This window comes from Silene latifolia, chromosome X (genome assembly GCF_048544455.1).
Source record: "Silene latifolia isolate original U9 population chromosome X, ASM4854445v1, whole genome shotgun sequence".
NCBI lineage: Eukaryota > Viridiplantae > Streptophyta > Magnoliopsida > Caryophyllales > Caryophyllaceae > Silene > Silene latifolia.
Window position 1 is genome coordinate 322,465,321 of NC_133537.1, and position 17,250 is coordinate 322,482,570.

At 35.3% G+C, this 17,250-nt stretch overlaps 2 protein-coding genes and 1 long non-coding RNA gene across 4 annotated transcripts; 1 reads left to right on the plus strand and 2 right to left on the minus strand.

Moving 5' to 3' along the window:
* Positions 1 to 658: 658 nt before the first annotated feature.
* LOC141618038 (large ribosomal subunit protein eL24-like) lies at positions 659 to 3,491 on the plus strand. Its single transcript, XM_074435160.1, has 5 exons — positions 659 to 768; positions 1,709 to 1,784; positions 1,895 to 1,996; positions 2,757 to 2,905; positions 3,185 to 3,491. The coding sequence occupies exons 1-5, from the start codon at positions 758 to 760 to the stop codon at positions 3,336 to 3,338; spliced, it is 492 nt and encodes a 163-aa protein (XP_074291261.1). The 5' UTR covers positions 659 to 757; the 3' UTR covers positions 3,339 to 3,491.
* A 500-nt stretch (positions 3,492 to 3,991) lies between these two features.
* LOC141618039 (uncharacterized) lies at positions 3,992 to 6,005 on the minus strand. Its single transcript, XM_074435161.1, has 3 exons — positions 5,901 to 6,005; positions 5,439 to 5,622; positions 3,992 to 4,485 (listed from the first exon to the last, which is right to left on the minus strand). The coding sequence occupies exons 2-3, from the start codon at positions 5,589 to 5,591 to the stop codon at positions 4,261 to 4,263; spliced, it is 378 nt and encodes a 125-aa protein (XP_074291262.1). The 5' UTR covers positions 5,592 to 5,622; positions 5,901 to 6,005; the 3' UTR covers positions 3,992 to 4,260.
* Positions 6,006 to 11,465: 5,460 nt separating this feature from the next.
* On the minus strand, positions 11,466 to 15,533 carry LOC141618041 (uncharacterized). Of its 2 annotated transcripts, XR_012531283.1 has the most exons (4): positions 15,519 to 15,533; positions 13,780 to 13,919; positions 12,779 to 12,891; positions 11,466 to 11,997 (listed from the first exon to the last, which is right to left on the minus strand). It is a non-coding gene; the product is annotated as an uncharacterized LOC141618041 (long non-coding RNA). The 2 variants fall into 2 exon arrangements; XR_012531282.1 differs by lacking the exon at positions 15,519 to 15,533 and having other exon boundaries at positions 13,780 to 13,944.
* Positions 15,534 to 17,250: the final 1,717 nt, after the last annotated feature.

A 17,250-nucleotide genomic window follows, 5' to 3' on the forward strand; every position in this document is an offset into this window, starting at 1 on the left:
TATAATGAATACCGACATATTTAAATATGCAAGTTATCAAGATAAAGTATTATGTTACCAAAATAAACAATTTTCTTGCACATTTATTAACTTACTTAGTTGGGCTTTGTGGTCATTAGGCTAGTCTTTTGCTTAAAATGGTCCTATAAAACAAAACAAAAATCTCCGTTTTTTCATATGTGAGAAACAATTACGTGCTTCAAAAGTCATTAAGTTATTAACATAACATTAAAATATGATTATTATTATCATATACATATAACGATTTTACCCAATATTTTTCCCCTAGCGTTGTATTTGTAAGAAAAATGGCAAGTCTAGACCTAGAAAATGGGTCAGGTCGGGTCAGTCAGTGTTGTCTAGTTCATTTTCGGTGTGCAAGATTTTGGGTCATATGGGGCATGGTCATTTTGGATTCAGGGCTAGTCCTATCAAATTCCTTATGAATAACGGTCAGTTTGCAATAATAAACATTCATATCAAATCATATTGGTTCTCAGTTCGAATGCCGAGTCAGGTTAATTTTGTCAGGTTTAAGCCAGTCCCAACAAAATTTTACTAGTAGTACTCGGTATTGGGTAATTCCTCTAGCCCATGGGCTATATCCTTAATTATTAATCAGCCCAAAGCAAACCTAGGGTTTTGGCAACCCATATAACGCCTCACATACATTTTGGAACAAACTATCGCATATAATTTGGGAGATTAGGGTTATCTGCAGCTTCACAGCGCCGAATCTCCAACATCAGCAGCTACCATGGTTCTCAAGTATGGTTTTCTTCTTCTTTCACCGCTTAGTCATCTGTATCTACACTAGTTTGTTCACTAACTTTGCTTGATTATTCATCATTTACCTATTATTTAGATTCATTTATATAGTATTAATTTACATTTCATCGTCTGTTGTTTTACGCGTACCGATTAATAAAATGAGCGACGCTGATGTTGATTTACCTAAGTCATATCAAATTTGATTAAATTATTGCTAATGATGTACTAGTTTAAGCACAAATTCTTGTGTAAATCAAATCTTTTGATAGCTACGAAGTAATTTTTGACATTAATGTATCATTTTCATCCCCCCGTCCCGATCATTTGTTTACCTTTTATGCGGAGTATTTTAATCAAGGTGAACAAATGATTCACCATGATTTGGACAGATATCGCCTTACATGAGACGAAGTGTTAGCTAAGCGTTTGAAATGATGTGTTATGCTGTTAAATCATGCAAGTATGAAACTACCGCTTTCGGCTTGGTTAATGTCTAGTGTTTCGGTTTAGCTAGCGCACATATTGCGGTTTGAGCCGTTACTTTATCAAAAGGATCATATTTCTGTTGATCTATGGACTTATATGGTAAAAATGAGCTAAGTCAATGGCAGTTTTCTAATCAGTAGTGCTTGATAGTAGTGATTCGGAAACTATTTTGAAAAAGCCTTAAAGTTTCCGGCTTTTTGATGTAACATTCTTAATCTGTTGCACACAATGATTTCAATATTTTTATCAGAACTTAATGGTCTACACCCCCGATATTGCAATTTGCTACAACCAGAATTCAATAGCTAAAGTAGGCTGCATCTCTTTAGTCGAATAGTATTAGTCTTTTGTGTTGGTTGTTGATGGTCAAGTATACTCAAATTACGCTTGATAGAATTGTTAAATGACTTTGTGTGGGTCGTGAATGTTGACAATGATTCTTGTTTGTCAGGACTGAGCTATGCCGTTTCAGCGGTGCCAAGATCTACCCTGGCAGAGGTATTAGGTTTGTTCGTGGAGACTCACAGGTAAATTCTCGTTGTGGCGTTCACTTGCTGATCTCGAGTTGCTTTCTTAATACCTTGCTTCTTGATATCCTTTCAATTATCTGACTTCTTTTTTTATGTTGCTCTTGAAGGTTTTCCTGTTTGTAAACTCCAAATGTAAGAGGTACTTTCACAACAAGCTCAGGCCTGCTAAGCTTTGCTGGACTGCTGTGTACCGAAAACAGCACAAGAAGGTTAGATAACACTTTTTCGTCATCTGTTCATCTCTTTGTTTTTTAGATGCATTCATCTATAAGTGTGTTAGTGAGTCTTATTGTTGGAGACTAAGGAGAAGTTAGTTACAAGATTAAGAAAGAGTTAGTTACAACTTGTTATATTACATAACTAACCTTAGTTAGTCATAGTTAGTTATCTAAGTCCGTGTATCTAAACTGTATATAAGGAATTGTACTCACCTGATTCATTCAATATACAAACACTTTATCTCTCAAGAATTCTCTCTCAATATTCTCTCTTAATACATTCAATAATCAGATCAGATCACAATAATCATGATCAAATTCTGTTACCAACACTTATTTGAGACAGTTCACAATTGTATACATGAGACGGCTTGGCCTCTTGGGTAGTTCTCATTTTATAATACGGTCAGGTTAATGATTTGGTTGTGGATGCATACAACTGTATCATACTCCCTCCTATTCTACATAACCGTCCCATTGTGAAAATGGCACAAGAATTAAGAATGTGAGTTTAGACCACACAAAACGGACAATGGGACAGTTATGTGAATAGACGGAAATGGAATTGAATTTGGACCACACAACACTTACCAAAAATAGACAATGGGACAGTTACCCGACTAGACGGAAATGGACAATGGGACGATTATCTGGAATAGGAGGGAGTATAACTTTTGCTAACATCATTTGCCTTTTCTAATCTGTTATTACTGTTGATTTTTGTAATGCTAATCTGTTACTACTCTTGCAGGATATTTCTGCCGAAGCTGTGAAGAAGAGGAGAAGATCAACCAAGAAGCCATACTCAAGGTCAATTGTGGGTGCAACTTTGGAAGTCATCCAAAAGAAGAGAGCTGAGAAGCCAGAAGTCAGAGATGCCGCTAGGGAGGCTGCTCTTCGGTTAGTTCCAATTCTTATTTTTCATTTTGGCATTGTTTGGATATGATATTAGGAGAGTGATTAAAGGCGAAGGGATTCCTTTAAAACCGTTTCTATGCTAAAGGGTTTGCACTGTTGTAGAAAAATGAAAGGGACCCTATTATTACCGTCCAAACTCCCAACATGAAAATGCATTTGCCTTTCACTGCCCCAGCAAAGTTTGTATTAAATGTAATTTGCTAATTTACATGAGACATGATCCTCTTCTAACCCATGATGTCCTTTTGTGTAATTTACCAGTGAGATCAAGGAAAGAATTAAGAAAACCAAGGATGAGAAGAGGGCGAAGAAAGCCGAGGTAATGGCCAAAACATCAAAGGGTGTGGGCAAGGGTGTACCCAAGGGAGGAGCAGCAAAAGGACCCAAGCTAGGTGGCGGTGGTGGAAAGCGTTGAATAATTTCACTTCCGTAGTTCTAGATTTGTGTTCTGTTGAGGACTGTCAAATTTTGGGTTTTAATATGTTTGGATTTGGAATATGGATGTGGCTATTTCATAGAGATTGTTGTATCACCAGATATTTGGTTAAATCAGTTCTTTTTCATTTCCCCTTACCTTTCTTTCTGTTTTGAGTGACTCTATTTTCTGAAATGGGAAGATTTTAATAGCTTCGATGTAATCGGTCTTCTGTAGTTCCTTGATTCTCTCTAAAAAATCTTCCTCCGAAAGCAACTCAGATATTTAGTTAAGATCCTTTACATTTGTTCTTCATTCCGATCATCCGTATTTTTTTTAGAATGATCAATTTCGTAAACTGGGAGAGAATATACTCCCGATAATGTCTTGGTCTATAAATGAACCGTCATTTCCTAAATGTAGAGGATCCTTGATAGAACTGGTGAATTTTACCAACTAAATTCCTGAAAATGTGAGCAAGTTTGATTCATCATCTCGGCTTGCAGTTCGACAATCATTCCGTTTATTCAGGAAGAAAAATTACCCTTCACTCAAAAAAAAAAAAAAAAATGTGCGAAATGATAGCGTCATGAATTACGGATTTGATTGATAACCATCAGAAACATCAAACAGGTTATAAATCAAACGAAACATGTGGGTGAATTACACCTTTGATTGATAACAACCGGAACATCAAACAAGTTAGATCAAACCAAACATGTGCATGAATTACAACTTTGATTGATAACAATCGGAACATTAAACAGGTTTAGATCAAACCAAACATTGCACTGACAATTGGGTGACCGTAAACTAGAGTTCTTGCAGCCTTCAGCGCAAATGATACCAAACAGAGAGTAGGGACTAAACATGTTCTTGCATACCAAGCAGAAAGTCGTGACTAGATTGAGGATGTTGCTCACTATGTCTTCTTAGTAACGGATATGAGGGCTTTTGGCCTCGTCTTGAACAGAATTTTCTGCCTAATGACACCAATCACATCCAATTCCACTGTTGATGATGAGTTTGTGTTTGTCTCTTGATCTTCATCAGAATGTTTCACTTTCTTCAGGACCACAAGCGGCTTCTTTAGTTTGACCCTTGAGCCTGTTAGCTCGTGGTATCCAATCGTAAATGTGTATGTTTCCTATGTAACAGAACAAAGACTTCATAAGTGACACCTTAAGAAATATGAAGACTAATACCGTATATGCCAAATCTTTTACAGGTGCCTCAAATGCTCCAACAAGGCAACAAATAATGGATAATGGGATCGAATGTGCACGACCTATATCAAATTGCAAAGAGGATATGACTTATAGTGCCTTTTAATGAGCCTTTGCCTCAATCAATCATAAATCCAAATCCAATGAAATGCGAGAGTGACTACATCATCCAACAAAGCAACAACAATATAATCATCGCAATGCCTTAGATCAAGTCTTGTCTATCGCAGAACAATAGAGCTCATATATACATACATCTTACCCTTGTGTTGAAATCATGAAAAAGCTGCTTATAGACGAGTAAGACTACCAAAGATGAAATATGCATTCGCAATCACATGAATCATCAATCGAATGTTATTCAACGATTTTGGAGACATTTAATCTGTAATGTGTCCTTTGTCTTATTACTCAACATTCTGAAGCCAAATAGTAGGGACACTTTACCTCCATTGGAAAATGACTCAAATATCCAACAGTTTCCCCAAAATGATCAAGGTTAAAAACTAATTCATCAAAGAGCAGCAAACATCATCAAAGAACAAATCTTTAAGCTGCAAAATACAACAAATTCAGGACATAATCTCCCAAAACTCCTGCTCCAATGAATTCAGTTCTAATTAATCTCCAAACACACACCCAAATAACCTCAAACAGATCCCAATTCGACCAATCGAATACGACAATTCACATTACTAAACCTTTCCACCAAAAACCCACCACTCAATTTCTCCAACAAACAAAAAGATCACACCTTTTTGGACCAACTTACAGTCAAATTTTATTAACTAAACCCTGATAAACAAACTAAGCATTGCAAATGTAAAGAAGCAAATGAGCCAACAACAAAAGAAGAGAGGAGAATTCGAGAAACCTGAGAAGAAGGACGACAAAGGCGGCCGATTTCGAGGTTTTGGAGATTGTTTTGGAGTTCAGGTTTAACTTCAACCACACCTTGCACCTCAATAATTGCCCATTCTGGACATTTCTCTTCTCCACAACTGCATTTTACTTGTATTGGCCCCATTTTTTCCCTTTTCAATTTCACTTTTTATCTCCTACATGTAAATTTAGCTCAAAAATTAGTATTTCATAGCTCAAACATTTGGGAATTTCTAATTGAATTGAAAAGCAACGTAAATCAGCCTCGTGATATCAATAATTATTGTGTAATACAGTCTAATTGTGTCACCGTCTCACACTATAAGACGATCTTATTCTATAATTTGTGTTAGGATACAGACTAGTATGTGATTAATTACACACTGAATTTCAATTTAGTGATTAATTGAATAAAATTGATACTATAAATAAGTGGAGAGAGAAATATTGGTACCTGGATTGAAGATGATACGGTGTCGTTTTAATGATTTCGCAGCGTCGTTTTAAAGGATGGCGGTAGAAGCATAAGAAGCAGGTTTTAAAGGATTGGTTGGAACATTATACGCCGTCGTTTTTATGATTTCCCGCCATAATGCTTAGTAACTTTGGGTATTTTAACTTAAGCCAACTAGTTTGATGGACTTGTGAATTTGTGATTTATGATAAGGTGCTGATTTGTGAAGTACAAATTTTACTCATCGTAATACTCTATTGACAGTTATACTCCTCCGATTTTCCCTTCTAATTTCTCTCTCTAAATTCTCTCTAAGCTATTCTCTCTAATTTCACATACCCATTCTCCTCTAATATATGTACTACGTTTATAATTATTTTACGATTTTGATAACCGTACTGTATTACTGTATTAATATACTACATTGACGATCATTTTATGTAGATAAATTTACATAAGATCTACGCTAAAATCAATCATTAACGATGTACAAATAATCACCAGTTTAACTACGTACAAGAGCACATTGTACTACACCGCTAATGGTTCGTACTTAAACTAATTAAAGATGCTAAAATCACCAATTAAAATGCTAAAAACCCTATCTCCGTAGGAATTACTCCGTACTTGATTAACAAAGTATATGTCTAAAAATTCATCCTGCAACAATACGTTTGATGATGGTTTATTTAGTCTTTGGATATGAAATGTGATTTGATTGAAAAATTAAAGTTTTGATTTTGGGAAAAATTAAGAGATACATAAACCCTAATTGCAAAACAATAAGAAAAAGTCAATTTAATTTTCAGTATACACATGTTCTATATTTAATAGTCATTTGAATAGTTTGGAGGAGATTGAAGGAAATTAAGGATAACTAGTTTTTGAACCCGTGCACTGCACGGGCGATAACGAAAATGGTTAACCCATACACTTTTGATAAGTTATGTTGCTTAATTTTATTCGAAGTACTTTGCTCTTTTTTCCCGACTTTTTAACTTATAAAAGATGAAATCTGAAAAGTAGATATAAAATTACTGGATATTTCATACTTTGTTTATTTACGCATTATACATTTAATTTTACTCATTAATGTACACTTTTTTTTTTTATCATAATACCCTTCTTGTTTGTTCTTATATCAATTCTCTACATTTTCTCTCATTTTTCCTCCCACCCACCATCAGACGTTTGGAAGCAGGGTTCGACATCACTGACCGACTACCTCGAGAACCACCAGGAGACCCTTCGTTGCAGTAATGATCGAACCTTAAACCACGACGTCCCTATCAATCCATATCTCAACCGCCTTGCAATTCATATTCTACGTCCTCCAACCACCATTCTCCCTATTGCCTCCACCCTTCCCCCCCTGTACCACGAGCATAATCATCATCCCGACCCCACCCCATGCGTGACCCTAACCATTCTCGTACCCTTTTGCGACTTACTCACCCTAAGCCACCCCATGCCTAAAATTTAAGGAGAATTATGATCTTACTCAAATATGAAAATAAGCGTAATTTTTCATTTTTTTTGAATTCGAGTCTAAGCTTTGACAAATTTCGTTAATTCTTTTTTTTTTAAAAAAGTTTTGATTTCTAGGTACAATTAGGTAATTCTTATTTCGAAATTAGATTATTAATCAACAAAATGACAAGGGATGTTCATATAATCTCGGTTACCATGATTGCTTAGTATCCAATATATAACTTTACGAAAAAAAATTAAGGAGTTTAATCATTTTAACACCAAGAGCAACTCCAATGGTTACATTTAGGGATCTGCTTGCAATTATTCTAAATATTCAAGCGGTATGCTCACCATTGGAGTATAGAAATACGTCCATGCTTGTAGGGATGGCAATGGGTCGGGTTGGATTGGGTTTTGCAAGATCCAAACCCGATCCACTTACTTATTGGATCACAGATCCATATCCATACCCGATCCATATCCAAAATTTTAAAATCCATACCCGATCCATTATATTTTTTTCAAATCCATACCCGCTCCAAATCCATACCCGATCCACTACATAATCCAAAACCCAATACGAAACTTGATTTGACTACATAAAAATTTAATCTTATATAAGAAAATTTAAATTTCAAGGTTAATAAAACCTAAATTTTCAATAATATCCACTTGGATCGGGTTCGGATATGAATGGATCGGGTTTGGATTTGGTTCGGGTTTTCCAATAGTGGATATGGATATGGGTTTTTAAATAGTGAATCGGGAATGGGTTTTCAAAGAATGGGTTTGGATCAAATTTTTTCCTTCGGTTCGATTTGGGTTCGGTTCGGTTTGAGTCATAATTGCCATCCCTACATGCTTGTAAGCAGGTGTAGCTTTGTCAAGCTACATGCTTGAAATAAATTAGTAATTAAGAAAAAAATAAAATAAAACAAATTATGATATTTATTTGTTATGTGGGCCCTTTTAAGCCAGATTTGTTGTAGTTTACCATTGGAGGACGTTGTAGCTTAAAAGTCGTGTTGCTTAAAAAAACGATGTGGCAAGGCAAGCTACAAGACCTTGTAGCTTGCCATTAGAGTTGCTCAGCCATTTTTGAAAGTGTATTTTCATGTATTTTAAAAGGATAATGTTAAATATAACCCTTAGGATTGTATTTAAGTATTTAATACCTTCTATATGAGGAATTAACTTAAGAACTAATAATTAAATTACACATTACTCAATGCAATCAATACAAATATTAAGGATTTACTTCCTCTTATAACTCCTTAAATACAGCCCTAAGGGTTGTATTTATCATTTCCCATTTTTAAAAGGCGTATAATTATTCTCACCTTTTCTACCACGTATGTCTACGATCGAGTTAAAATTATCGGATATGCCTCTAATCTTAAAGATTAATGTCCTAAAAATACTCGAATATCATAATCTCGGTTCTTATAATTGTTATACTTCGTCCGTCCCAATCATTTGTTTACTTTTTATTATTGTTTGTGATGAGTATTTTAATTAGAAGTAAGCAAATGATTAGGATAAAGATATTTGTGATTTCTTCTTCTTTTATTTATACCCCGTTAATTGCCATATATAATCTTTGTCAAATTTCGTTCATTTAGCAACTCGATCTAAATTATTCTTGGAAGCCGATTTTCACCCCCGTGAGAATCTTAGGCAATGAATAAGGCAACTCTTCAAAAATCCGCAAATTTCGTACCCAATGACAAGTGGTAGAGTGAATGGCATCCTGCAACATTTGATAGAAAATCAAACTTATGAAGAAGACTTGCCAAACAATGATTGTAATATGGAAATTCATCTTCACTTGAGAACAATACTTTCTAAAGGCTAAATAAAATAGAAAAATGATGATTATAATAATTAATAATATTACTCCAAAATAGAATAAAATGCAAGTCAACCTCATACCATTTTTCATTACCCAACTCCTTCATCTCGTTTAATTGGGGCCTCGACCTTGAGTCTGACGTCGGCAATCACCAATCACTCTTATTATTAGGAATCCGATCTACAAAAAGTGAATTAATTTCAATTATAAAACTAATTATAATCGACACACTTTAATTAGTGTTACTTCAACTGCGACATAAAAAAAAAAAAAAAAAAGGGTAAGCAAAACAAAGACTAAAAAAGAACAACGACAATGTTCTGATTGTCATACCTTGCTAAATCATACCCGAAACAATGGACCGAGACTATTTGTTCAATTGGGGCAGGGAGTTGATGGTGAGCGAAGGTGGCGATTGGAGGCAATCATAGAAAATTAAGAATGGTGGTGGACAATCTCACACATTTTATTTATATAGTCACGAAAAAAATGATACGTATCGTCAAACTAAAGGGAAAAAAATGGAAATTAAGTGGTAAAAGATAGCATGAGACCATTTAAAGTAGGAAATGAATGCAAAGATTAATAAAGATAGTTATTTCAAAATATTTGATAAATGAGTTGGTCTTGCTTAAGACGGGTCGAATCTTAAGACGGGTAGTTACACTCACAAAACAAATAGGGGAGACAAGGTGGGGACACCCCCATCTGCCTCCCACTATCCTCTATTTGGGCATTTTGTCTCACAAAATGGTATCCGTCTATAACTTAAGACGGATAGTGCCCGTCTTAAGTAAGAATTTGTGTTGATAAATAAGTTCTTCTAGCAAAATCTCACCTAATTGATTATCCTTCCAAATAGGAAATGAATGCATCCATATCTTTCAGTTGCATTAATCATGGCTTAAATTTCGAATATTCCAAATTTATGCAATTAATGGAGGCAAACTTAATTAAGGAAATTATAAGTGGTTTATTTATATATGATATTATGGGAAGATATTCATGTTCATAACATATGGTAGTGACAAGTGGCAATAACACATGGCAATCAAAGAGGCACTCCGGTTATTGCTTTAATATAATATATGACAATATAGAGAAGTTAGAGAGAATTAGAATTCCTGTTTTTTAGTCAAGGGTAAAGAAATGGAAAATTTTGTGCAAAAAGTACTGAAATGAGTAAAATGTGTATTGCGAAAATCAATTACGTTTATGATATTGTTAATGTGTGATTAATAAGGGTCAAATTAATAGATTAACGATAATTAATACGTAAACAAATGAATGTGATACCCAAAACTGGAAAGGGTAGACAGAGGAGGGAGTACGTAAATAGCAGAGTAATGAATTGCCACTTTCGATTATTGTGTTTTTCTTGGCGATAATTTGGTGTCTTGGTCTTCCAAACACCAACCTACCTCGGTCTAGTGCGGAAGCCGAATATAGGAGTGTAGCTAATGCGGTTGCCGAGACAAGTTGGCTACGTAATTTATTATTAGAGCTCCATGTTTCAGTCACACGTGCTAGCCTTGTCTATTGTGACAATATTTCCGCGGTTTATCTTTCCAATAACCCGGTTAAGCATATTGAGCTTGATATTCATTTTGTTCGTGAAAAAGTTCGTTGAACGGTTCGAGTACTTCATGTTCCTACTGAATACCAGTACAACATTTTCACTAAAGGCCTTCCCAAGTACTTGTTCACTCGGTTTCGCTCCAGTCTAAGCGTCTGTTCTCCTCCCGCTCCGACTGCAGGGGTGTATTAGGAAATATCTTATTGATTGTATGTATATTATTGATTGATTGTAATCTTTTTGTTATAGTAGAATATTGTTCAGATATTTAGTTTACATAGTTAGCCTTGTAACCAGCTAATTAGTTGTTGTACCCTTCCTATATTTATGCAATCATAATAATCACTCAAATCGGGGATTATACGTTTCTACAATTGCGTCAAACATCCTTGTATGAGAATTTGGCTAAATCAATACTCCTTCGATTTTCCGAATTTTTAACGTTTGAATTTGATTTAAGTTTAAGAAGAGGATATCTATCATGTTCGATTAAGTTATAATACGAAGATGGGACAAATACTCGCTCCACACAATTGGAAATTTGAAGGCAAGTGAATACTGGAGTTTACTAAAGAGTAAGTGATATTCAGTGTGCACTCATGCTCTCAAGTTTGGGGCAATGGACACAACACATTTAACATTACTCACAACTCAGTAACTCACATTTCACATCATCATCTAATTGTATACTTCCATGTAAAAGTTTCATTGGATCCTGAAAAATACTGTATTTTTTCGAGTTAGATAAATAGGCCCTAAACATGAAGTTTGTGGTTGACTATGGCCAGAAGTCATATTACTCATATACTCCCTTTATTTCACGGACGCTATTTTTACACTGTTACAAATTTTTGAAGAGTGCACAGAAGCTAGTGAAACGGCGGGAGTTTCAGTTTTAAGATTCATCCCTTTCACCCAAAGAACACAAATGCTTGAAGAATCCAATCCCAATCCTCCTACATCTTTGAAGCTGCAAAACTTTTGTCTTAATTACAGTTCCCCAGAATCTCGACATGCTACATTCTAACACTTCTAAGCGTCAAATCCAGTTTCAAAGCCATCGACGAAACATATCTCCATTTTCTTGAAAGAATGCTTGTTCTTGCAGCCTCTTTAAGTGGCAGAGAGGATAGAATCATAGCAAGTATTTCATCTGGCAGTTTACTAATGCGATCATCGGATTCAGTGCATTCATCCTGAAACAGTGTTAAAGGCGGTGTCATTGCTTTATTGTCACAAATTCTACTCAATTGGTTGTCATCATGTCATGTACTTATTTCTGCATTTTCACACTCGGAAGTCGGACCCATACCCATGTCGGATCTTTGTACCCGACACTGATATGATGGGGTGGATGGACGAGTCCAAGCATCACGGATTCAGTCATGAAATATCTACTCATTCTAATAATCTTGGAAGTACCCATAAGAAACACCATATCATGGTAAGTCTAATTAACACCATTTGATGGTCTTTTCATCATCATCATCATCATCAAATTAAACATATTTTGCTACACAGTTCTACAGGAGGCAAACAATCCACTAGCAGACTGGCAGTCGATACTCCTTCACCTCATAGACGTATCAGCAGTTAATTATACAAAAGTACCTTCCTAATTCCTCTACTTAATCCCTCCGTATCAGTCAATAAGCCCCATTTTCATTTTACTGCAAGGGAAAGTCTGAAGATTGGGGATTATTGACTAATCTGGAGTGGATAATTAGTTCCGAAAGACCACAACAACTGGAACATATACATATGCAGACAGGCACGAGCATGTTTTCAAAAACCAAAATTGGATTAATTGCAGTCAAGTCAAATCATATACAGACGGGCACAGGCATGTACACACATAAAGTTATCAGATAGAGTCAAATGTTTGTATTTAGGATTCTGGCTCATGTAATGTACAAGAAACAAGAATACTAGTCTAATCATGTAGAGAAGCAACCAAAAGAAAGATTACAGACTTACCTCAATGGGTTGAATCGATGATAATGAAAATCCAAACACAAAGTTGGATCTGCATTCCATTATTTGGTGACCATCCAACAGTCCCCTTGTCCTCTTCATTTCCCTTAATAAATCTGAACAATAAAATATAAATAGAGCATTCAAATGAAGTACAAGACATGATCAGCCAATACCTACATGGTAACTATTGCGAATTAACAACCTTGTATTCCACACAAAAACGATAGTCTACTGCGCTTTTCCATGATTCCCACTTCATGCTTATTATTGAGATGTAGGAGCTCAAGTAGCTAGAGTTCTCACCCTCCAAACACGAGATCAGAGGTCCAAACAATCTCAACAACCTTAAATTACATCTCCATCAATCTCCGTTTCTAATGGAGTTAGAAATTCACCGGCTATTACACCAGGTAAAGGTAAAACATACTCTCTTTGTCCCAATCATTTGTTTACCTTTCATTAAAATAAACCCTCGCAAAATAATATAAAAGGTAAACAAATAATTGGGACGGGAGGTTGTAGCAAACGACTCATTCAATTAAATGTATTCCTTAGTGTTAATACTCCGTATATGAAGCACTCTCTCTATTGCTGATAGTCTGATACAAGAGTAAGGCTTTCTACCACCGTGTCCACCAACCCCTTTAACCCGCCATTCGCGGGAGCACTTGAAAAACCCGAAAGCAACGTTGTCAAAAATGTAACTCTTATCAAAGTTCACAAAAAAAAAATCCAGTTCAACAACTTTAGTGGATTTACCCCAGTGCCTAAAATCGAAAGGTAAGGGGGGTTGGATATACGCAACCTTATATTTGCGTTAGCAACACAAAAAAGGCGGTTTCTAAATGACCCAAGATGAAAATTGCGTCGAGAAGAACCAATTCCATTTTAAACTACCAACTAAATATCAAATCATTGATTCAATAACACCCAAGATTATATATAAATGAGTAATTAAGAAATAAAAGAGAAATTAAAAAGAAGAAGGAAATGAAACTTACCTGAAATTGAGAAAGGAAAACCACAGAGAAGTAAACAATAAAGGAAGAATGAACTGGAATTGTAGAAAGACAGAATGGTGAGGTTGAATTACAATTTAGAGTTGCATTTCTCTATGGTATACTTTCCAGATTCCTGTGGACTGTATAAATTCCCAATTAATTTTAATTTATTCAACTAAAGTAATGTGAAAAGTTTCGACAATATGTTATATAGAGCCCAACCCAGATATTAATTGTAGGCCCAATAAGCCCAATAATCTGTGACCCACTTAAATTATTTAAAGATAGCGATAATTTTTTATGCGGGTTTTCTCCTTAAAAAAAAAGTCTTCCATTTTTTTTTGGGTATTGCTCTTTCACATACGCATTTTACTCTTTCACATACATTTTTTTCATTTTCTTTCCATATCATACCCTTTTCCTAAGCTAGACAAATTAAGTTTTGTATACACTAAACCCTAAAATTGAATCTAATTGTTCTAAAATCTTGAATAATGGATTATAATTCTTCAATTAGTTAAGTAATTTTGTTGTTCAAAAATTATTAATATACTCCATTGAAATTATTAGGGTTTGTCAATTAGTGAAATTGATTGATATTAATGTGTTTCCAGCGTATATAATCTATTATATCCATATTCTTCATCTTTGTGAAAGAACAATACCCTTTGAAAAAGCAACAACAAGCAACAAAGATGAAGAAGCATTTGACTAGTAGAGTAGCAAACTGGTAACAAAGATGTAGAATATGTTTTCAGAGCAATACCATAGGTGCGTGTTACCAGTTTGCTAGTAGAGTAGTAATTAGTAAAGAGTAATTCTTGCTACATAGAACCATTTGACTCGTTCAAAAACAACAAGCAACAACTGACGTGCTCAATTAATGCTTTGTTCTTAATATGGAGACTGATGTAAGGAATTTGCCGTCACTTCCCAATCAAAAACAATTTATAAAACCAAATAAAAGTAGTATTTATTCGGGTGTCGAACACGAAGATGGCGGGGGTTAGATACTAGGTTTGTTTAAGTCTTTAGTTTAGCCAAATAAAAATAAGATGTTGATTTATCTAAAACTAAGATGCAAACAAGTTAAATTAAACTAAATGGGATTGTATTCAATTGATGGAAGGCTAAGGTCTTTGGGTTCACAAAGGGCAATTAGGGGGAGAAACAAGGTCTAACAAGAAAAGGGTAATAATGGTGGTCAAGGGTTTAAGACTAATTTCTTAGTCACCTTAAGCTCCTCAATAAGTTGTCACTTGATCGAGATGAACTAGCTACAAATAAAGCATAAAGACTACCCAATAGCATGAGCACCAAGACGGACCGAATGCATCAAAGAGATGTTCTAACTTTCATTAAAACTCATCTATAAACACTTCTATAACCATCTAATAGCACAATGCACCAAGGTAAGCCAAACATGTTAATAAAATGTCCAATTTTCATTGAGGCATTTCCACAAACACTTCAAATGCATTAAGAGTAGAAACCACATAATCACCCAATTCAAAAGGTTAACAACCCAAATTCATCCCCTTAATTACCCAAATCCCCCCATGACCTTAGATAAGACTACTCACACATGTTCATGGGTGAGAATTCAACAATAAATTGCAACAAAACACAAGTAAACATTGTAAATATGATAAAGATTACCACTTTAGATGAATAATGATAAAACAACATAAGAAATGTAAACAAATGAAAATAATGTAAACAAAAGATGAGAATTGTACCAACAAAGAGGAAAGTAACAATCTTGGATAATAATGGAAGAATGAATTTCTTCTAATCTTCAAATACAACCCAAAATACTAATTGTATACTAATGAGGGATGAAGAACTTGCATAAACAAAGGAAGAATTAAACTAATAATTAAAGAAAGATTGCAAATTTTATTGAATGAAAAATGAGAGAGGAAATATTAGGGTTCTACAATATTTTAGAGGAGAGTGATGAACTAATCTCCTTCTATTCTAATTTCTAGTGGTAGTGGTCATGTCTAATATGAGAGGAGTGCTTTATACAAGTATAACCCCTCTAATTACAAATCCAATTAGATTAACCAATGATAATAATAATCTAATAATAATACTCACTCTAATAGAAATACTAATAATACTAATAATATACTAATGATAATAATAATATTAGTAATATTCCTAATTATAAAAACTAATCGACACAAAATTACCCCTAAACAAAACAATCGAAAATCCCAGAAAAAGGAAAAAGGGGAAGGGGAAAACGGGACTCAAAACGCAGCAAGGGGGTGTCTTGCCGGTCCACCGGCGTCCGGGGTGCTCACCGGCAGCGAGGCCATGGAGCAAAGGGAAGAAATAAATGAGATGTGCGTTATGCCGGTAGGCCGGCTGCCGGGGCACCGGTAGAAGATCACAAAAATGATGCGAGGTAGTTGATTTGGTGCGTTTTGCCGGCTAGACGGCTGCCGGTCCCTATACCGGTAGCGAGACCTTCACCAAAAGGGAGGATAAATGGGTGCGTTCTGCCGGTTGAGGATGTCGGCTGCCGGTTGACCGGCAGGGCAAAGCTTCATCAGTTTTCATTGATTTGAGTGGGCCAACATTCTTCATTCTCGTCTTCAATTCTGTTGTTGCTTTGATTCCGAGTTCATACCCGATGATACGAGTTGATGATGATGCGGGTACGGATGGTGACTGAATATGATGATGGTTGAATTGCAGGGGAGTGAAAATGGTGATTGTTGAGGTGGGACGGTAATGGTGGTGAGTACTAGCTGCTAATTGGTTAATGGTGGTGGATTAAAATGGTGGCGAGGTGGAGCTGAATGATGAAGATGACGATGGTAATGGTGGTGATGTCTGTTAATGGAGGACGATGACGGATGACATGAGGAAGGTGAATTAATGGTGAGTGAAGGTTGGTGATGTGAGGTTGATGATGTCGTGTGGTGGAGACAGGGGACAACAATGGTGATGGAGGTATGATTGGTGATGACGATGGAGCTCATTTGCATGAGTAACTTAGTTGACTTGGTAAATGAAGATGCTGATTGCTGATGGCTTTTGGTCAACTTGGTTAATTTGCTCTTATCACTTTATCCGTTTTGGCGTTTTGCAGCTTGTTAGACTTGTTTTGACCCGTCTTGCTTCTTGACCTTTATCTTATTCACGAATACGAGTCCTACAAAATTAAATTATATAAAAGTGAAGCGATAATATAAACTTAATATAAAAACCATTATTCATATAAATTTATAATAGAACTAATACACTAACAAATATATATATATATTTATTTGCGATAAATAGAATTAAACCATTAAATACTAATTAACTAATAAAGCTATTAAATGAGCTATTTAATCATTTTAGCACGCAAAATCGAGTCGGAATAAGGTATAAATTCGTGGTAAAATACGACTAAAATGCCACTTATCAAATCTCCCCACACTTAAACCTTACTCGTCCTCGAGTAAGCTCATT

Bases quoted from the DNA above. Each gene is read 5' to 3' on its own strand.
- LOC141618038 (XM_074435160.1), top strand. The intron at 1,785-1,894 runs GTAAATTCTCGT...TTGCTCTTGAAG, and splicing joins TTGTTCGTGGAGACTCACAG to GTTTTCCTGTTTGTAAACTC. The intron at 2,906-3,184 runs GTTAGTTCCAAT...GTAATTTACCAG, and splicing joins GCTAGGGAGGCTGCTCTTCG to TGAGATCAAGGAAAGAATTA.
- LOC141618039 (XM_074435161.1), bottom strand. From the start codon at position 5,591: ATGGGGCCAATACAAGTAAAATGCAGTTGTGGAGAAGAGAAATGTCCA. The intron at 4,486-5,438 runs GTTTCTCGAATT...TCTGTTACATAG, and splicing joins TTTGTCGTCCTTCTTCTCAG to GAAACATACACATTTACGAT.